Genomic DNA, 23,500 nt, shown 5'->3' with positions numbered 1-23,500 from the left:
CATCAGATGTCACCTTTATCCGGGGAGTACATACTGAGGTGATTAAACAGTGTGACTTACAAATCAAGTTAATAAACAATGCTATGATGTAAATTAGTATTTGAAACAGATTACAGATTTAACTAAACAGGAATTTAACGAGGTATATAGACAAACATCAGGCATGGAAGTCAGATTAAATGTATCACAGTAAAATAAAGTTCCAGATGGGTCTGCAATCTTAGGCTCTACTTTTGTGATTTGGAAGAGCATGTTAATGATTTAACTAAACAAAAGGTACAGGAATAGATTGATGTCTCATATCTGAACCAACACTGGTAGGACACAAACAGAATTCCAGAAGCTTTGGGATAAACAGCTAAAACTAAAGAGACTTTCGAAAACACTACTGATCCACTCCTCAAGAACAGATGCAACGATTGAAAAATTAATAGCGGTAGTCAAATATTCATTTAAAAATATAAGACAGCCTGATACTAATTAAATGTTAAGTGTGACAGCAGTAACGCTGACTCAAAGAAAAGCTAGCAACAAGTAACAGCATTTTAGTACTGGACATTTTAGAGATAGAACCTACCACAATAAATGAACCCAGTGAGTTACATTCAGATATAGCTGAACTGTCTGATTTTGTTTTAAATCAATAAAATACTTCCCACGACAAAGCTATAATACAGAATCAAAGACAAATTCAGACACAAATATCAGTTTAAATATTTTACAACAGCATAAAGATTTAAGTGATGTTACCATTTAATGTTCCACTTCACAACTCTGGTGGAACATAATGATTATCTAGTTGAGCAGAATTTTCTGCCAAGTATTATGTTACTGGTTAATATACCTCTTTCATTAGAGGATGTGTGCAATAAGTCTATCTGAGTATGATTACTCGCTTCAAATACATAGTTACTATTAAACTGGCAGAACACCTATGTGGCAGAGTTCAATCAACAGTTTCAACAGAACTGTGTAGACTTCAGACGTCTATTAACTACCAGTGTTAACTCACACGACATGCCTGGTACTTTCATGAGATTAAGTACCATCTGGTTACAACTAAACTGACAGTGTTCCGAGCACTGCAGTGTGAGCTGTACACATCAGAGGATGCTGAAACATTGTAGGTATGGTCATTAATTAGTGTGCTTGTAGAGTATGCTGAAAAAACTAATAGTTCCACTTTCTGCCACAAGGTGAAAATATGGCACTGTAAGCAGTTAGAATATGAGATGTTTCCTGTTTTGATGTCAGTGTGCTGTCTGTCACTTGGCAACATGTTTTGATTTCTTTTCTGGTGTGGCTCTTGGTAACAAGTTAAGAAAATTGAAGTTTTCCATTCAAGATACAATGGATATTGAGGAGAGAGACCTCACACTGCTAGTATATTTGTTTTATCACAATAGCAGCAATGCATTGGAGGAACGTTGCCAGCAGATATGGCTACAAAGAGATGCTGTGTCAATAAATGTGTTACAGAATATGACAAAAAAATTTGAAGAAACAGGTCAATTAGGTGGTGCAGCAGGGAGAGGAAGGTGGTTCATTCACATGGCAGTTGTCGATGGAGATTCTATAGCTACAGCCCACTGTGCAGCACACACCTCAAATTCCACAACCAGTGCTCGAGTTGTGTCATGAGAATTGTCTCTCCTGTGGTCAACAGTTCAAAAAACTTTGTGGCACATTTTACTCAGGTACCCCTAGAAAATTCAGAATGTGCACCAATTAAGTCCCAAGATATGGTAAAGTGCTATGACTTTGCCCTTTTTATGTGGGCATACATCGAAAAGGATGACATGTGGCCAGAGAAACTTCTTTGGATGGATAAGGCACATTTTACTCTGCATGGTGTTGTGAATGTACAGAACTATCGCATATGGAGTTCTACTCTTCAACATGTCTTGCAGGAACATTCCCTGTACTCAATTTATATGTCTTTGTGGTGCGGTTTTATGAGCTTCTTCATTCTCGGTTCACATGTATTTGAGAAGATGACACCACACAGGCATGTTAAGTGTACAGTGACATCTGCACGTTATATGGACCTACTCGTGCAATACACAATTCCAGCTTTGCACGAACACAGCTGTGTCCACAGTGTTATTTTAATGCAAGATGTGACAACAAAACATGTAGCTTTCCACACAAAAGATTTGAATTGAGAAACTTTTGGTAATGATCTCATCTTCTCTAGGGAATTTTATAAACATACGGCCTTACAGATCATCTGAACTAAATCTGTGTGACATCTGTTTGTGGGGATATCTGAAAATCGCGTTTATCAGGGAAGTATCCAGACTCTTCCTGATCTGAAGGATACCATACAATAACATATTGCTGTAATTTACTGGATACGCTGATATGCTGTGAGCAACTGTCAACCATGCCCTGTTACGGATGGAGCATGTTGCTGATTCGAGAGATTTTGCTGAATACACTGTTATCACACGTTTGATTGTTCCGCCCAAGCCTTATCTTGACTGCTTACAGCACCACATCATCACCTGATGGTGAAAAGTGGAACTATTATTATTATTATTATTATTATTATTATTATTTTCCTCACACACATCCTCCACGAGTGCACCAGTAATGAACAAACATATGGTGCTGAGGATTCTGCGACGCGTACAGCCCACACCACAGCACTCAGAACACTGTCAGTTTAATTATAACCACCCTGTAGAAGTGACTTAGTTTTAATACTTATTACAAGGATTACTTACAAAAATGGCAGAGACAGAGTTAGCTATTTACTTTTTTACCTTATACAATGTCAAATTGTGACTTTAAATGTCATACGAAAATTACAAAGAGATGGTAAGGGAGTTGATATGACAACTAATTTGAGTATTAAGTACAGGTACAATGGATTTACCAGTCCTTTTTGTAGTTAGTCCATAAATATAGAAAAATAGAAAAATGGAAAGAAATTACAAACAGTTAATCCTCACAAAATTTTCAAAGCTATGTCACACAGCACAAAAGTTCAGATTATATGGATGGCATCAGAAGTATTAGTGGACTTCATCTGAAAAGTGGTGCCAACATTATCAACCTTTGTGCAGCACAGCATCGTAACTGCAGTGTGCAGTTTTGTCAGGCAGCGGGTGGACATGGGGGAAGCGGCGTAGTAAGCAAACTGTTGGTGTTTGTGCCTGTACTTTCTGTTTTATGTGTAGAGGGCTTAGTTAAGGGCTACTAAGGCTTACTATAGGACAGAAAAGGGATTAGTACTTAGTACAAAGGCTATATGTGGATGGCTTGTAGTTCATGAAGAATGTAGTGGAGAAACTAAAGAGGCAAATTGTCATTACTTTAATTTTATAATCCTGCCTATTTTTTTTATTTAACAGCATTGCAATGATGTTATCTGTCTAAAGACAGGGATATATAGTCTAACATATCATTTATGGTAAAGCAATGTGATATATTGTGTCTACTGGACCAACAAATGATAATTGCCACAGTGACAGGACTTATTATTAGTTAATTTGCTTTGAATTTCAACTGCTGGGAATTTGTGTCATTTGTGCATGTACACTGGCTCTGATGGGCGCCATGTGTCTGCAAGATGGGTCAATGGCGGCAGTATTGCTGAGCGTTCTGGTAACTGCTGGGTGGATAGTTATACTGTGCTGTGATGTCCTGTCTCAGGGAAGTGGGTTGTGAATTTCAGATCAATATATGTTCCAAAACTGTATTTCAGATCAATATAAGTTCCCAAACTGTAAAATACATGTTGCCTTATGATGCAATATAATTGCATAGAACAGAAGAGCTTTCAATTTTTTTTTTTTTTTTGGTAGTGAGAACTGGGAATTGGTTAAGGCTTCAAGATTCTAGCCAAGGAGAAGTTGCAATGGTGAAGAAGTCCACATAAAGAATAACTAAACTTTTTGTCTGAACAGTACTTTAAGAGGCAGCAGTTCAGAGTTTAAGAATAACAGCACACTTAGTATGAACTGCACAATACTTCAGACACAGGGAACACTTCAACATATACAGTGGAACAGGTCTCATTTAACCTTTCAACATTTCTATGTTTTAAACAATTTAAAAAAATAGGAAACACAAAAAACTAAAGCTGAGTTACTGAAGATATTTTAAATTTTTATGTGTGTCTGCAATTATGGAATTAGAATCCCTTCAAGCAACTAGAGATGCTATGGCCATAAACATGAAGAATTTAATGATAAGAAAGAGAATTTTATGCAAAGTTTGGACTGAGGACAAAATGAGAGGTAAATTACAATGCAGAATACAGAATTTTGAAACCATTGTACTTTAAAAGTGACTAAATGAGTTTGCAGTGTAATAAAATTATACAGTTCCTGAATACACAGACTTACCTGTGATGTTTCATTGTTATCTTTAGTAATGTCTGCATTATCATGCAGACCATAAACCTCAGGTGATGTAATGAGAGGTAAAGTGCGTATGTATTCCAAACATCCCTCAATAGAGGTGTCCTGTGGAACATAATAGAGTCCACTGCTCGAAAACGCATACCTACAATGCATAAAAATTCAAAATGAATATGTTTATGATTCTGCAACCATATCAAAATCCTCTTTGGCTATTGTACAGAAATTATCAATAACTAAAGCAAAAACACAGAAACCAATGGTATCTTGACACTAAAAACACAACTGTTCTGCAGCACTGACATAATACAAGGGTTGGAACATAAATAGTGGCAACTATTTATTCACAATGGATACATAAGAGTTACGTGTTTGCACCTGTTACTGTCCTTCAAAGTAGTCACCAGCATTGTGTAGAACCAGTTGTCAGCAATATGGAAGGCATAGTATACCATTAGTAGAGCCTGTTCTGTTGATGGTGTGAATGGAGCAGTCTAAAGTTATGGTGGTTCTTGTGTACGACTGTGATGAAGTTTTCGTAAAGCATTACTTCCTCCACGGCATACTGTCAATGCGTAGTATTACTATTCATTTTTGGAGCATAACCTGTGACCAGCTATGCAAAAGAAGAGGCAACACTTTCTGTGCAAACCACCCATCATTTTTCACAACAATGCGCCGGTGCATACAGCGCAAGCTGTGGCTGCTCTGTTCAGTTGATGGGATTGGGAAGTACTGTACTATCCACCATACTCCCCGGACTTAAGTCTTGTGACTTTGATTTGATTCTGAAGATGAATGAACCACTTCGTGGCATTCGCTTCAGAACTGTTCCAGAGATTCAACAGGCAGTAGACCACTCCATTTGCACCATCAACAGAACAGGCTCTGCTAACGGTATACTACACCTTCCACATAACTGGCAATGGGTTCTACACTATGCTGGTGACTACTTTGAAGGACAGTAACAGGTGCCAACATGTAACTGTTTCATACTGGTTGCGAATAAATAGTTGCCACTATTTGAGTTCCAACCCTCATACAATGCAAATGTTATTATTATTATTATTATTATTATCATTTATTTATTCATCTACATTAGTTTCTGCCTTGGAGTTTCATTTCTACAAGGATTTATGCATTGGGCCAGGAAGAGATGTCCATCTGTGGATTACTCTTAACACAAATAAAGTAATGACACTCTGAGCAAAGTAAATTTACCTATGACTGTTGCAGGCTGAGATTCACAGCGCAGAATGTCATAATTATATGGTAGCAGGCACGTAACAGACCATCCACATGAAGGATTAATTCACATTATGCAGCTGACCAGCACTCATTTATCTTGTAGCTTAAGCACCAGCAAAATGTTTACACAGACACTCTTCTTTCTCAATCAGCGTCAACATATACTACTCGTATGTTCATCATTTTATAGTAATGCATATAGTTCTCAGAACTTTGTAAGTGATTGAACTAATTCTGTAGCCCATAAATACATGTCAATGAGAACTGAGAGAACTGATCAGGATATATCTCTAGATCGAATCCAGACATTTCTGTAATGCAGCTGTTAGTACCCATAATGTGACATTATGGATGGATTGCTTTATCGAGAAGAAATATTGACAGACTGCTTCCCAAACTGTACAGTAAAGAGTGTGAAGAGTCAGGTACTCCACCTTCTTCACTAAATGTATATCAGATGACACAAAGGCTAAATGACTATTAAATAATAGTACTTAATGTACACTAGGGTTTATGCTGTCATGCGATCAGCATATAAACTGGTGGTATTAATCCACAGTTGTAAGACTCTGAAGCACTTGGGTCTGGAGCGAGGGAACTCAGGCAACGGTTTCAGGTCACAAGGCATAACGGATTACTTCTACAACTGTGCCAAAGTCAGACGAAAAAGATAAAGATATGAACCTTAGATGCTCAACTGCTTGTTATGTAAGAACAATATGTTGCAAAACTAGGTTAGAAGAAGAATTTAAACAAGAGTAGATGGGACACAGAGTGGTTACCAGAAGATGGTCACAAATGAAGACAAAACAGAATTAAATCAGGACATGTGTTGTTGTACAGCACATGAATAGTGCATTGAGGAAATTTTGTAAATAAGAAAATTAAAAAAATACTGCAAGAATCTCAACTGGATTAGCAAGTCTTGGTTTACATACAAACAAAATACATTCTATGAAAATCATTTAAGTTTAGAAGCCATTATGCTCACATTTAAGTCTACAAGCGATTACGCTCAGATTCTGGTAATGAAGCACATGACCCATAAAAAGAGTTACGGAAACTGATATACACCGCCAGACAAACAAAGTGAAGCACGCAGAAGACATCGCCAGATGTGTATGTGTACACATCACATGTGGCTTGAAAATGATTAGCGTAGCAATTTTCTGTCACAGGTAGAACTGTCAAAAGAGTGCACTACTGTTGTTTGATTATTGTTGTTACCAGGTCTGGTAAGGTATACGAGGGGCACAAATATCATCAGATTTTGGGAGATCACTGCCAAAGACAGAGATGCTGCATAATCACCTAAGACATCATTATCAGCACTTGACAGTGCGTGAAAGGAGGCCGATTGTGAGTCTCCATTTGGATGGCTGGTCAAATTGTCCAATGTCCAGATTTCCGTTGTAATTTGATGTAACAGTGACGGACTACATGGGAAAGTGAGGACAGTCGTACATGTGGTCAAGGTTCGACCACGTACGACAACTCTGGGAGAGGATTGCAATATTGTTTACCGAGCGCATCATAACCCTTCACATCTGTGGGTGACATCAGAAAACAAATAATGGACTCTCTGCAACATTCTGTGTCATCCCACACAATGGTTGGAGATTATAAGCAGTGAGATTACTGCCACACATGTAGAACGCCATCAATAACACGACACAAACAGCTGCATTTCAAACAGTGTCACGCACCTGAAGCTCGGAGTGGTAACAGATGAGTTGTATTGTGTTAAGCAACAAACTGCAAATCTGAACTAACCTGGATGACCACTGTCAGTTGTTAGGACAGTGATCTGGGATGAGATCCCTTTCTTCCAATGTTTTGGAGGGGGACATAGTGTCTCAACTCGGGAAGTTTCATTTCACTTTCGTTTTTTATCAGGCAGTGTATTATTTCAACATTTTTATAAAATTTACCTTTATTATCAAAGTAATCAATGAAAATGAGAAGAAATTCGCAAAAAAGTAAAGAACCAGTTGTTTTAAAGTGATGGTTTCACTTTGGAATATAATTTTAAAATTTTTCACAAAATTAACCTTTATTATAATAGTAAGCAACAAATACAATAAATTGACAGAAAATAAACTACCAGTTGTTTTAAACATCTGGTTTCACTTTAGAACAACTGGAACATACAGTCTTCAACCACCCATTTCCTATGATATATTTGAAGGCACTTTTCGTAGATTGAATCCCACATCTTGAAACTCTCGTGAAGTCATAACGCCTAAAACAAGTTATAGTCCTAACTAATGAGCAAAAAATGTGCCAAAAATGCAAGAAATTTCTAAAAAGAGTACATACTTTCATTTTGAAACCATTTATAAAAGCAGTAGTAGTAAAAATTCAAATCGACATTAAAATAAATTTCCATGTACTTACTTTCTCTGTCAATGATATTTTCAATATGATAACAACATATCACAATCTCTTACAATCATGTAGCAGTCTCTGCACCGACCATTGCGTTGAACACTGTAAATGACTACTACAGTGCAGTACACACACAGAAGTACCTCAATGTACCACAAGATCAATATGTCTTGGAATTGTGTCAATGGTTTCATGTAAAAAGTACTAGATTTGATAAAAATTATATGCAGATTTATCATTCCACTCACTGATAATTACACCTAAATTTGAGGTGTTATCAAAAAGTAATGAGCATTTTTGTTTTTCTTAAAGAATGTTTATTTATTCATCATCAACTCTTTCACATTCTAAGTAACCTCCCTCAGCTTTACTACAACTTTTACCAATCTTGAATGCACTTCTGGAACTCACTTTTCATTATGGTGTTTGGAAACTTCACTCAGTCCGTCTTCAGGCCATGAGTGGCCTACCAAGACCATCCAACCACTGTGAAGTCCTCAGTGAAGTATGTGGATAGGAGGGGCGTGAGGTCAGCACACCGCTCTCCCGGGCGCTATGATGGTGCTACTATTCGGTCAAGTAGCACCTCAATTGGCATCAGGAGGCTGAGTGCGCCCCGAAAAATGGCAACCGCGCATGGCGGCCTGGAGGTCACCCATCCAAGTCACTGTGGAAAGGCCGTTGCCGTTCGGAAACTTCAGAGATTCTATTTTTATCTCATAAATGGTGCCAAAACAATGTGCCTTTATGGTTCTCTTCAGCCTTGGAAATTGAAAGAGGTCACAAGAATACATGTCCAGCAAATATGGCGCGTGAGCAACACAACAGTTTGGTTTTTTGACAAAAAATCATGAACAGACATTGAGACATGAGCAGGAGCATTATTATGATGTACAGGGTGACACAGAATAACAGGAATGTTTGAAATGAGTAGTGGCAGCCATGGACAGGTGGCAGCACTGCAGGTTTGTGACAGTTAGCGAGTAGACAGTCCACCATTTCAGTAATCATGGATCAGTGGAACGGACAATAGCATGCATTAGCTATAAATTTTTTTTTATAAAAACAATGATAGTTTGGTTAGTGCCACAGAGGGAGTTTCAACATTTTTATAATTTAGGATATCAGGATGATGTTCCATTGAAATACAAGCTAAGATGTTGGATTAATAACTCTGAAGAGATCCGATCTACCCTCAAGAAGAAACCAACAGGATGACCAAGAAGTGTGCATTCTCCAGCAAAACATTGATGTTGTACACAAGACTGTCTTATGGAGCCCACGGCATTCAGTTCGAAGCAAGCAGCACTGGTTGGAATGTCCCGGGAGAGTGTTTGCAGAATTATTCATCATGATTTAAAATTTCATCCATACAAACTGCACATGGAGCAACAACGGAAGGGCAATGATTACCAGTTACGAATAGGATTCTGTCAACAAATGATAACAAAAATTAACAATGACAATGAATTTCTAAATAATTTGTGGATGTCAGATGAGGTACATTTTCATCTTACAGGTTACCGAACTACCATTACTGGACAAACACAAAACCTAATGACATTCATGAGTGCCCTTTACACGCTAGTAAAGCGACAGTTTGGTGTGGTGTTTCATCAAATGGGATTATCGGACTCTATTTTTGTGCAAATGAACAGGGAAACACAACAACTGTCACTGCTGATCGTTATGTGGAGAAGTTACGAACTTACATTACACCTGCACTGAACAACTTTTCAAACGTTCTAGAAGCCTGGTTGCAACAGGACGGAGTAACATCACACACTGCACGGCAGTTAATGGCATATGTGTGAGAATTGTTTGGGATTGTCTGATCTCATGATTCAGTAATACTCCCTGGCCCCTTAGTTTGCCAGATTTATCCATTTGTCACTTTTTCTTGTGGGGCTACTTCAAGAGCAAAAGTCTACATGACATGACCAAGAACACTGGATGAGTTAAAACAGAGAACTTGGGATGCAATTTACAGTAGCCCAGTTGAGATGTTGCAGCACTCAATGAGGAATCTCAACAGCAGATTTCACGAATCGATTCTTACAGGAAGGCGCCATCTAAAGGACGTAATTTAAAAAAAACGATAAATGCCACCAGTGTTTCATAAATGGCAAAGTTGTAAGGTTTCAATTACTATGAATGCAATTTCTTTCCTTCATCACTTCTAGTTTTATTGGATTGTGGAAATGTTCCCATTTTTCTGTGTCACCCTGTATTTTCTACGAGTGATTTTGCCACAATTCTGTTTGTTTTCTTCAGATTGCTAATGCAAACAGTACAAAACAGGCAAGTAATATTCCTTATTGCCCATACAACCTTAAGGGAGGAACTCATGATGCACTCTCACATTGTAATCAAAGAAAATAGTGAATAGAACCTTCACATTTGATGAAATATGTCAAAAGTTTTTTGGTCCTGGTTCTTCAAAGAAGTTTCCGTTGGGACAACTGGGCCTCGGTTTTGACATCATACCTATACATCCATGTTTTGTCACCTGTTGTAACATTCTTTAGATGTTCTGATTCATTGTTGACTTCATTCAGCAATTCCTGAGTGACATCTACATGACACCGTTTTTGGTTGAACTTCAATAACTTTGGTACCTGCTGCACGTTTTGTGCCCAAACCATCTGAAAAGAGTTGCCTGTCATGAGTCACAGGATATGCCAACATCATCAGCAACCTCCCTTAAGGTGATTTTACAATTTACCAGAACCACTTTCTTTACTTGTTCCAATTGCTGATGCGCTTTTTTCATCTTCTTGACCTTCTCTGAACATTTCTATCACTCGTAAGCTCTAGTCATACTCACAATATGAGGTTCATTCAAATGAAACCTGATCAGTGCATCTACCTTTGTCTTACACATAAGGTGGCACCACGTAACTGCAGGTATGGTGGCGCCATCTATTGGTAGAGAGACTGACATGTATGTGCACCGTCTGATGTTGCAGAGCACCAACGTGGTTTCACACCAAAGAGAAGGTGGTCACACAAATTATCGTCCACTACCAAATTTGCAGGCGTGTAAGCAGGAACAACGAGAAGTGATTTGATTTTTGGTGGTGGAGGAAGTTGGAGGCAGTGAAATGTATCGACAGATGAAGGCTGTGTACGGTGAGTACAGTCTGAGTAGAATGGTGCAATAGTCACTGGAAGACAATGCTCGTCCCGAACAGGCTCATCGTGTCATCACACTGGAAATGGTTCTGGAAACAAATGCTTTAGTTTTGGACAACTGCAGAATCACCATGGATGAGATCCACCGGTTACTGGATATTAGTGTGGACACTGCCCACACCTCAATACATCAGCACTTGAACTTTTGAAAAATGTGTGGACAGCAGGTTCCCCACCAACTGACTGCCGAACAGAGCAATACACGAATGGCACTGTCTTTGAGTCATCTGCAATGTTATTATGAGGAGGAATAAGACTTCTATTGTGTATTGTCACAGGCAATGAAGCATGGTTGTCACCATTTTGTACTGGAATGCAAGTGTCAGAGTAAGCAATGGAAACATGCGACTTCACCACCTTCAAAGAAATGAAAGACCATGCACACAAGTTCTGATATCTACATCTACATCTACATCCAAACACCAAAAGCTACCTGTGTGTAGCGGAGAGTAGCTCGAGTACTTCTATCGGTTCTCCCTTCTATTCCAGTCTCGTAATGTTCGTGGAAAGAAAGATTGTTGGTATGCCTCTGTGTGGGCTCTAATCTCTCTGATTTTATCCTTATGGTCTCTTCACGAGATATACATAGGAGGGAGCAATATACTGCTTGACTCCTCGGTGAAGGTATGTCTGTGCTGAACTACTGAGCGCCTCTGTTGCAGAGTCTTCCACTGGAGTTTATCCATCATCTCCATAATGCTTTTGCAATTACTAAATGATCCTGTAATGAAGAGTGCTGCTCTGTGTTGGATCTTCTCTATCTCTTCTATCAACCCTATCTGATACGGATCCCACACCGCTGAGCAGTATTCAAGCAGTGTACTATAACCTCAAGAAGTGTACTATAACCTACTTCTTTTGTTTACTGACTGCATTTCCTTAGGATTCTTCCAATGAATCTCAGTCTGGCATCTGCTTTACCGACAATTAATTTTATATGGTCATTCCATTTTAAATCACTCCTAATACCTACTCCCAGATAATTTATGGAATTAACTCCTTCCAGTTGCTGACCTGCTATATTGTAGCTATATGATAAAGGATCTTTCTTTCTATGTATTCGCAGCACATTACACTTGTCTACATTGAGATTCCATTGCCATTCCCTGCACCGTGTGTCAATTCGTTGCATATCCTCCTGCATTTCAGTACAATTTGCCATTGTTACAACCTCTCGATATACTACAGCATCATCCGCAAAAAGTCTCAGTGAACTTCCGATGTTATCCACAAGGTCATTTATATATATTTTGAATAGCAACAGTCCTAAGACACTTCCCTGTGGCACTCCTGAAATCACTCCTACTTCGGAAGACTTCTCTCCATCGAGGATGACATGATGCTTTCTGTTACCTAGGAACTCTTCAATTCAATCACACATTTGGTCTGATAGCCCATATGCTTTTACTTTGTACATTAAACAATTGGGGGAGGAGCTTTATCAAACGCCTTGCAGAAGTCAAGAAACACGGCATCTACCTGGGAACCAGTGTCTATGGCTGTCTGAGTCTTGTGGACGAATAGCATGAGCTGGGTTTCACATGATCGTCTTTTTCAAAACCCATGCTGATTCCTACAGAGTAGATTTCTAGTCTGCAGAAACATCATTATACTCAAACACAATAGATGTTCGAAAATTCTACAACTGATCGACGTTGGAGATATAGGTCTATAGATCAGCACACCTGTTCGGCATCCCTTCTTGAAAATGGGGATGACCTGTGTCCTTCTCCAATCTTTTGGTATGCTACGCTCTTCTAGAGGTCTACGGTACACCTCTGCAAGGTGTGTAAAATCGAACTGGTATCTCATCAGGTCCAGCGGCTTTCCTCTTCTGAGTGATTTTAATTGTTTTTCTATCCTTCTGTCATCTATTTTGATATCCACCATTTTGTCATATATGCAACAATCTAGAGAAGGAACTACAGTGCAGTCTTCCTCTGTGAAATAGCTTTGGAGAAAGACATTTAGTATTTCGGCCTTTAGTCTGTCATCCTCTGTTTCAGTACCATTTTGGTCACAGAGTGTCTGGACATTTTGTTTTGATCCACCTATCGCTTTGATATAAGACCAAAATTTCTTAGGATTTTGTGGCAAGTCAGTACATAGAACTTTACTTTCAAATTCATTGAACGTCTCTTGCATAGCCCTCCTCAAACTACATTTTGCTTCGTGTAACTTTTGTTTGTCTGCAAGGCTTTGGCTATGTTTATGTTTGCTGTGAAGTTCCCTTTGCTTCCGTAGCAGTTTTCTAACTCAGTTGTTGTACCACGGTGGCTATTTTCCATCTCTTACCATCTTGCTTGGCACGTACTCATCTAATGCATACTGTACAATGCTTTTGAACTTTGTCCACTTATCCTCAACATTATCTATACCTGAGATAAAACTTTTGTGTTGAGCCGTCAAAGTACTCTGAAATCTGCTTTTTGTCACTTTCGCTAAACAGAAAAATCTTCTTCCCTTTTTTAATATTACTATTTATGGCTGAAATCACTGATGCTGTAACCCCTTCATGATCGCTGATTCCCTGTTCTGCGTTATTTGTTTCAAATAGTTTGGGTTTGTTTGTCACCAGAAGGTCTTAATATGTTATCGCCATGACTCGGTTCTCTGTTGAACTGCTCAAGGTAGTTTTCAGATAATGCACTTACAAAAATTTCAGTAGATTCTTTGTCCCTGCTACCTGTTATAAACATCTGAGTCTCCCAGTCTATATCTGATAAATTAAAATCTCCACCCAAAACTATAACATGCTCGTGAAATCTACTCAAAATATTTTCCAAATTTTCTTTCAGGTGTTCTGCCACAACAGCTACTGATCCAGGAGGCCTATACAGACATCCAATTACCATGTTTGAGCCTGCTTTAACTGTGACCTTCACCCAAATTAATTCACATTTCGGATCTCCATCAATTTCCTTCGCTACTATTGCACTTTTTATCGCCTCCCGTTTCACTGTCCAGCCTGTATCTGAGGTATACATTCCAATCTGAGTTTAGAATTTCATATCTGTTTACATCTGGTTTCAGCCAACTTTCCATCCCTAGTACTATGTGGGCATTGTGACCGTTTACTAATGAGAGCAGTTCTGGAACCTTCCTATAGACGCTCCTGCAGTTTACTATTACCACATTAATATTGTCATTCCCCGTTGTGTTTTGCCTACTGATACCTTGTTGCGTCTCCGGAGGCGTCTTGTCGGGCCTAGGGAGGGAATTCTCTAACCTAAAAAAAACCACATGTGCACTCCGCACGTACTCCACTACCCATGTAGGCGCTTCCGGCATGTAGTGCACGCCTGACCTTTTCAGGGGGACCATACATTTCTCCACCCGATAGCGGAGGTTGAGAAATTTGTGCCTCAGATCTCCACAGAATCATCTGAGTCTCTGGTTCAAGCCTTCCACTAGTCTCCAAACCACAGGACCACGATTGGTTCTGGGAACGACACTACAAATAGTTAGCTCGGATTCTACCCTGCGAGTGAGGCTTTCCGCCTTAACCAACTCTGCCAACTACCTGTATGAACTGAGGATGACCTCTGAACCCAGACAGCAGGAGTCATTCATGCCGACATGAGCAACAATTTGCAGTTGGGTGCAACCAGTGCTCTCTATCACTGCCGGCAGGCCCTCCTCCACATCTCGGATGAGATCTCCCCAGCAAGCAGACAGAGTGAACACTGGCCTTCTTCCCTGACCTTTCTGTTATTTCCCTAAGGGTCTCTATCATCCGCCTAACATTGGAGCTGCCAATCACTATTAAACCCCTCCCGCCGTGTGCCTGCTCGGACCTTGCTGAGAGACTGGCCACATGACCACTCAGAGCCAGAGCGGGCAATGCCACGTGGTTAGCCTCCACACTGACCCTCTGCCTCATGCAATGCAAATGCCGTTAAACCTGCCACTCCCCTTGGGGACAGGGTGACCCAACCGGGCCCGGTACCTGCGAAGATGTCTCGACAGCAGGGACCGTGGGTGAAGCATGAAACACCTGCGGTGTACCATGCAATACACCAGACTCCACACTGCTGCTAGACTCTGAGGCAGTAGCCTGAAGACGGCTGACCACGGCCATCAGCAGTTTAAGCTGTTTGTGAACCATGGCCAGCTCCGCCTGTGTCTGTACATAGCAGTCACACATCCTATCCATCCTAAGAAATCAACAGTTTACTGTAGAAAGTTAAGTAATCAACTTTTAATGAGACTGCTAATTCACTAAAGGCAGCTGATAGCAGAATAAACTGTGGTTACCAGACACTTCTCGTTGGAAACAATGAAAATAAGCACTAACTGTCTTTGGACTGTATTCAAAACAAACATGAAATCTATGGAACACTATTAATAGTACTCAAAAATTAAAGCTTCCTAAAAGCAAAAACACATGGAGAAGTGACAGGTAAGAAAAACACAGTTAATACTTAAATTTACGTAGCATGCTGCATAGGAATTGTGAATCAGACGGCAGTTTGCTTACTGTTGGCACAATTTCCCCACTGCTGCACTAGCCGGTCAGTTCCATCCTTGAAGAAGCTCATAATGTTCTTATTTTTTGACCATAAGGGCCCAATGCTTGTTGAGTTCCTGGAACATTATCAAGCCACCTTACAGAACCTTAGACGAGCCATCAAGTCAAAACACTGAGGCATGTTGTCCAATGGCATTCTCCTCATGCATGGTAATGTCCACCAAGACACAGCCAATGTGGTGAAGACAACACTGAAGCAGTTTCAGTGGGAAAGCTGGAACATCCACTGTACAGTCCCGACTTTTCACCGTGTGATTTTCATGTAGTTGGACCTCTAAAACAAGCTACTCACAGACATCGATTCGCAACGGACGACGAAGTAAGTGATTGGGTTCAGGTCTGGGTCCAACTGCAGCCTACTAGATTTTTCAAGGAGTGAATGGGCCAGCTAGTGTAGCAATGGGGAAAAGATAGTTTAAGTAGTGTGTAAGTCTAGGGACTGATTACATCAGCAGTTTGGTCCCTTTGGAATTTACACACATTTGAACATTTTGAAATACTCTAAATGATGCAAACATACATAAAAGAATGTGTGTGCCAACAAGATAAAAAAGTTGAGAAACAGATGTATAAAGCCCACAAAATTAAAACATTTTTGTTACTTTTTGATCACCCATCATGGATACGTAGCACTTTCAGGCTCAGAAAACTCTTAAATATATCGTTACATTGTAATGTAGCGATACAGTTAAGGAATATATGAAAATAGTATTTCATACCAAATTAATAAGAAAGCACTCGAGAGAAAAATAATGCAAAAATAAGTATAGTTTTGTTATTAAAGACAACACTTACATTGGCTCCTCAACAACTCTTTTATTGTAGTAGATGGCAAGGAGAGAAAGCAGAAGTCTTCGGTCCTTGTCATCTGTTACACGACCTCCATAGTTACATTCTCCTGTGAGGTATGTAAGAGCTTCATATGGTACTTCTTTATAATCATTCAAAAACATCTGAGAAAATAATAAAGTTTCAAAATTTGAACTTTCATAAAGGAGAACAGCATAAAATGAAATGCACAATTAAAAGCAAAGCAGGATACCTTATAAGGTCATAGTGGAATTATCTGCCTTCTAGTCAGAAAAGAAATTATCAAGATAAAACGTGACAAAAATTTTGACAACAGGATGGGAAAATGGAAATGCCGTACTAAGATGAATGTGAGATGTGAACAGACTACCAGTCCGGCCAGATTAAAATTATAGAGTAGTTCTAATAACGTGTTTGTAGGTAGTGGGAAATTAACTGTCCTTAAGAGTCTCATTCTTGGTGCAATGATTCCTGTTTTGGTCCATTACTTTACATGATATATTGTGCACTAAACTCGTAACATGAATCAATTTTTTTTTTTTTATGTGTAGATATCACAAATGTCATTATCAAAGAAGTAGAATGTAATGCACACTATTCAGTGTCATAGTGGCAAACATTAGCAAATGGCTTATGTAATACAAATTTTCACTGTATTGCAAAAAAACATAGTAAACACAGTTTCCAACTTTAATAAAAGTGACACATTTTAATATCAGATCATAAAATGATCAGTGAGCCAAAACTCTTAAATATAGAGACCTGAAGATGTACTTGGAAATGTCACATTGTGCATTAACTAAGTGGTGCAGTATTTTCCACAAGAATTGTCTCCTCTGCTATAGACAAGATACTGTTAGTTAGATACGTTTATTTCCACAGGAGACACCTGTGCATAAGAGCACAAAGCCCTGGTATCAGTTATGTTTATGTCATTTTTTTCCATCAATCCACTAATGAGACTGAAGAGATGTTTGCTGCTGTTGGTTTCACCAGCCTTAGTTTGTTATTTGATACCACCAGATATTCATTCTCCCTCTTACACATAAGTCTCTTCCTCCTCTACTAGGTAGTATCACCCAGAGGGACAGTATGGGATGGTACCCTATTTTCAATGCAAGCACCCCTTGCTACCAAGTCAACTTATTTCCTTAGATTCCGATATGGCCCAGTATTCAGAATGAAAGTTCATTCACTTTGTCTAGTGGATACTTTTGCTAATGGTCTGAAGAGCACTTTGGCACATGAGCAGATGAGAAAATTATTAGGTCTTCTGCACCTCATCAGCTCCAAAGCCTGTGGGACTGTACAGAGATCTGCATAAAATATTGTAAATTAGTCTAAAAGTTCAAAAGACACTCAGTGGACAGTAGGTAAATAACTATTAAATTTGTATGTTCATCTTAATATTCTCAGAAGCCTTGTTTCAAAGTAAAATGTGATGCACAAAATTTATTGAAGTTGTTCAATTTTAAAACACCCTAGTTCTCACTATTAACAAGGGAGACACTTGTTACAACCCTGTGCTCATGTCTTAGCGTGCTTCCATAAGTTTCTCATCAAACACGAGGCCTAGGAACTTTACTGAGAGTCTGAACATTGCTAGGTAGAAATGACTGAAAAAATTAGCTTAGGACACTCCTGTAAATGACCAGAAAGATGCTATGTTATTCACCGAGAAAATGTGCTATATTTATAAAACAGACTTGTTCCACAGCATAGCCAAAGGTAGTGAGTTGTGTTTTATTCATCTCATGATGTACATTTGCTATTCATTTGGATGGCATGCAGGAGACATGTCAAAAATTTGTAAAACAATTACAATGGTTTTTACATTAATAAATAATAGCACTATAATAAATAACAAACCTATAAGGATATTTCTTGGAACGTGTAACACACTGTACCCAGCTCAAATTTCCAGTTTGTCCCACATGAATTCATTCACTGAGTAATAACACTTCACTGTCAGTACCTCATATAGCTTCGTTTAAGTGAACCTAGAACCATCTACATCAACTTGTTCCCTTTTAATTTACTACAAATTTTCATTCCCATTTATTGATGTCCCTGGGCATACAGGCGGTGGGTGTGGAGCATAAATTTTTTTTTTTTCCTTGTATCATGTGAATGGACAAAAAGGTTTCTGTCAAATAATTCATTACTGGTGTACAAAAATATAATAATCTCATATATGTATGAGGATAGCAGAGTTAATATTTTAAGTTTTCTAAATAATGGTTGACATTGTTCTTTGTGATTTGCAGTGCCCACATTTCGTACGATTTTTTTCTGTATTTTTAGTATCCGCACTATGTTTGTCAAGTTACCCAAAAAAACAGTACCATACCTAATAATGGATTCGAAGTAGCTTGTATATGCTACTTTTTGTGTGTCGATGCAAGTTGCAGTTGATAATATTTGCATTGCAAATGCAAAGCTGCTCAGTTTGTTTGCCAGGTATTCAATGTGTGCCTGCCAGCTCAAATTTTTTAGTACGTTTAAACCTAAGAATTTGAGTGAGTCAACTTCTTCTATACTGTCACCTTTGTTGTTGTGTACAATATTAATCTGCTCACATTTTGACTGTTTGGATTTGAACTGCATCATGTGAGTCTTAGATACGTCTAGATTCAACCCATTTAGCTGAAACCAAGTTTCTCAGCTACTGAGGGTACTGATCACAGATTTGGGAATTTTTTGTGAGTCCTGATCTTCAACTAAGACAGAAGTATCATCTGCAAACAGAACCGAAGGGGAGCTGATATTTAACGGTAAGTCATTAACATAAAAGATAAATATGACTGGGCCTAATATGGAGCCTTGTGGAACACCCTGAGATATTTTTTTTTTTCCAGTCAGAAAAATAATATGTGCCATTTGAAGAAATACTAACTCATTGCTTTCTGTTGGATAAGTAGGATTTAAGCCATTGTAGTGCACTGCCGCTAATGTCGTACTTTTCAAGTTTGTAAACAAGCAATGCATGGCTTACGGAATCAAACATGATCTCTCTTGAACCCTTCTTGAAGAGTGGTTTGACTTCAGCATATTTCAGTACCTCTGGGAAACAGCCCTCTTCAAAACATTGATTTTTTATCTGAGCTAGCAGGTTTGCAATTCTATTGCGTACCACTTTGGTGTGTATTCCATCTCAAACAGCGGATTTTTTGTTTCTTAATGTAAGAATTGCATTTTATACATCATCCACAGAAACTTTTGAGAATTTCATAAAGTTTTCAGTTGTTTCACCTAGGCCAAAGGGATTTACTTTGTCGTGATAATCTGTTTCATCTGCATCAGACTTTGTTACATTTATAAAGAATTCATTTGGGGGGGGGGGGGGGCAGCATTTGTTGCTACAGGTACACTTTTCTTCATAAGTATGAGAGAGGGTTTGATGAATTTTGCACAGCATACAAACCATACTTAAGGATGTATGAAACTCGAGAATTTCCCGAATGTATTAAAAACTGTGTTAAAAATTGACGTAATTAACAACAAAATTTGTGTTTTTTCTAAACATGAAGTTTAAAAACAACAGATCATTCATTTTTTCATAAATTAAATAAATTCTAGAGTTTCTTACACCTGTAAGTATGGTATGTATGCTGTGCAAAATTCATCGAAGAATCTCTCTAACTTATGAAGAAAAGTGTACCTATATCAACAAATGATGTAATTTCACACGTAAAAAAAAAAAAAAAAAAAAAAAAAAAAAAAAAAAAAAAAAAAAAAAAAAAAAAAATGTTATGTTTTCGAAGTTCCAGTGCAATGAGTGTGAATCCTGAATCCTACCTTGTGATGCTGACAAAGTTTTATGAATTTATTTGTAGTAGTATAGACACTGGTAATTAAAATGTCCTGTGATGCCTCTCCTGCTCCAAGTCAGCCCATTTGACAACCTACCCCCCTCGAAGTACTCTGGTATTTGAGTTAGATTTACAATAGTATTTCCTTCAATGTCAATTTCTGGAATTTCTTGGTTACAAGCTTTAACACCTAACTTGGATTTAATGACTGACCACAGAGCTTTTGTCTTATTTTTATGATTTAAAATTAGCTTGTTATTTGCCAGTTATTTTGCTGCCTTGACAACTATTTCAAATATGGTTTTATAGAGTCTACCATATTTAATGAAATCAGTATTTTTATTATAATTATTTCTCTGAGGATTTGCCTTTTCCTTACACTGGAAATTTTTATGCCATGGGTAATCCACTTTAATGTATTTGTTATTTTACTGCTGCAGAGTCTAGGCAGAAATGTTTCATTAAAGTCCCCAAGAAAACTATTTAGGAATTTCTCAAAGTTCTTGTCACTTGAGTTACAATAATGAAAAGGCCATGTTTTATCTCTTAGCTTCTCACTAAATGTTAGCAAGTTTTCTTTGCTGAAGTTCCTGCTGATATGGGTTATCACATGTGAAATGTTCCTGTCTGTCTGTGGCAGCTCATTGAACAATGCACAATGATCTGAAATACCTAGATTAGACAAAATTTATACACATCTTCATATACATAATTAGTTAGAACATTGTCAATGCATGTTGCTGATTGCACATTTCAAAGAAATGCCATCTGTAACCATATTTCTTTACTAAGTCAGTGAATCTTGAAGCATGGCTACTATCACATGTGATATCAATATTAAAATTAGTAGCTATTGCAACTTTTTTCTTTTTTTCTCTACAAAGGTCTTCTAGCATAATTTGAAGCTTAGATATGAATAGCTCTGTTGTTGATGTCCCTGGAATTCTGTATATTGAGATTATTATAAAATTTGCTAGTGAGTCCACTATTTCTACACAACAGCTCTCGAACACACATTCTCCATTTAAATAATTAAAATAGTTTCTGGTCTCATAATTTATATCACTGTGTAGAAGTATGCATGAGCCTCCACATGACTAATTTCTTCTGCAAAAGCTACTTGATAATCTGGAGTTCCCCATTTTGTTTAGAATTTTAATTGTGTCCTTAGTAAAGCAGTGCATTTAAACAAACAACTTTAATATTTGCACATTCTCACAGAATGATTTCCAATTCATCTATTTTGGAGCTTTTATTGTTAGAAGCATCCGTGTTTAAGCCATTTATATTCTAGTGGATATCATACCTACTTTGACTATCACACTTTGCTTTAGCACATTTCTTGCCAGTTAATGGTTTGGTTCTGTCTTTCTTAATACTACAGAAGTTTTTTCACCCCCATCACTACACATAAGTTTCCCTTTTTTTTATGATCTGGAAAGTATCTATGAACATCTTACTGAATATTTTTGAGCACAACCTATTCAGATGTAGACCATCTTTGCCAAGACACTTTGCACGTAGAAATTTGTTAGGATCAATGAAAACAACTCCTAGTTTATTGCACTGTTCTTTAATATTGCCGTTTATTGTCTGCACATAGCTGTCACTCACCGATTTTCTGTACACAATGCCACTTATTATTATTCTGGAATCGGGTAGAGTCTTCTGGCTGTTTGGATGAGGTTCCTTGTGTGGTTTACAATTTCTTCCTCACTATTGTTTTGAAGCAAATTTGTTCCACATGGATAAAAACACCTTTTGGATTTCTGCTATGCTAATTTGTTAACATCGAGTATAAATTTAAGTATCAGGAAGTCGTTTCTGAAAGTATTTGTATGGAGTGTAGCCATGTATGGAACTGAAACATGGACAATAAATAGTTTGGAGAAGAAGAGAATAGAAGCTTTCTAAATGTGGTGCTACAGAATAATGCTGAAGAGTAGATGGGTAGATCACATAACTAACGAGGAGGTGTTGAATAGGATTGGGGAGAAGAGAAGTTTGTGGCACAACTTGACTAGAAGAAGGGACTGGTTGGTAGGACGTGTTCTGAGGCATCAAGGGATCACAAGTTTAGCATTGGAGGGCAGTGTGGAGGGTAAAAATCTTAGAGGGAGACCAAGAAATGAATACACTAAGCAGATTCAGAAGGATGTAGGTTGCAGTAAGTAGTGGGAGATGAAGAAGCTTGCACAGGATAGAGTAGCATGGAGAGCTGCATCAAACCAGTCTCAGGACTGAAGAGCACAACAACAACAACTATATGCTGTGTTCTCTCTTGCATTTAAGACATTGTTGTTTAGGTGTGTATGGGAGTGATGCATGCTGATTACACGTCGAACGACGATTTTGGAGTTTGGTACGCCTAAGTTTTTCAACAATGTGTCACCTATAATAAAGAATTCACTTTCTCTGTTATTGTAATGCTTCTTTCTGTCTTTTTTGTATGTTACGCTGGTCCATTTATATTTGTTTGGTTCTCCAGTATCTTCAACTCTTTTTCTTTTGTAATGGTGGCTGAAATTTTTCGTTGTTTGTCAACTGTGTCACTCAGCGTATTTGCCGAAGTAGGTCCATCTAATACTTTTAAGTTTTTTCACATGCACAACACTTTTCACGTTTCGATACAATGTTTTGTAGCTTTAGTAATGTCAATTCTGCTTTCAGAGCATCAATGTCACTTTGAATAAGATGAATAATTTCATCCTTAGAAGTTAGTGTGGATGTTAGTTGAAGATTTTCAGCATTATTACAGTCAAGGCACGTCCACTGAATATCGTCATTTGTAAATTTCAGACACACATTCGCACACTTCTCATGTAACCAAAAGTTGCACTTAATGCACCAAATTCCTTTGACTACACATTTTTTACACTTTCTGCATGAAGAACCATTTAATTTCAACTGATTGTGGAGCATCCTATCACAACACAATCCTACCAGCACCATGGGAATTCAAAAATAAACAAAATAAACTTTAACTAAAAATGGTGCTCCCTAGTTATCTTTTGGTTTGATTAAAAATATGATGCACACTATTGAAGTTGACACACATGCTTTGCATCACTACTCCCACAAGTTGAATACATGTTTTGTTCAAGCTCCAAGACTTTCATTATTTTGAGTAGGACATCCACAAGCAA

General features: G+C 38.1%; 1 protein-coding gene across 1 annotated transcript in view; it reads right to left on the bottom strand.

The window, feature by feature from the left end:
• LOC126336262 (dynein axonemal heavy chain 3) overlaps positions 1 to 23,500 on the bottom strand; it is a 1,127,841-nt gene that overhangs the window by 85,851 nt on the left and 1,018,490 nt on the right. The window contains exons 63-64 of the mRNA XM_049999758.1: positions 16,528 to 16,685; positions 4,356 to 4,515 (exon numbers count right to left, since the gene is read on the bottom strand). Of these exons, the coding sequence (XP_049855715.1) occupies positions 4,356 to 4,515; positions 16,528 to 16,685 (318 nt within the window). The remainder of the gene's footprint in view (positions 1 to 4,355; positions 4,516 to 16,527; positions 16,686 to 23,500) is intronic.

This window comes from Schistocerca gregaria, chromosome 2 (assembly GCF_023897955.1).
Source record: "Schistocerca gregaria isolate iqSchGreg1 chromosome 2, iqSchGreg1.2, whole genome shotgun sequence".
Classification (NCBI taxonomy): Eukaryota; Metazoa; Arthropoda; class Insecta; order Orthoptera; family Acrididae; genus Schistocerca; species Schistocerca gregaria.
This window is presented reverse-complemented; position numbering and strand designations above follow the sequence as displayed.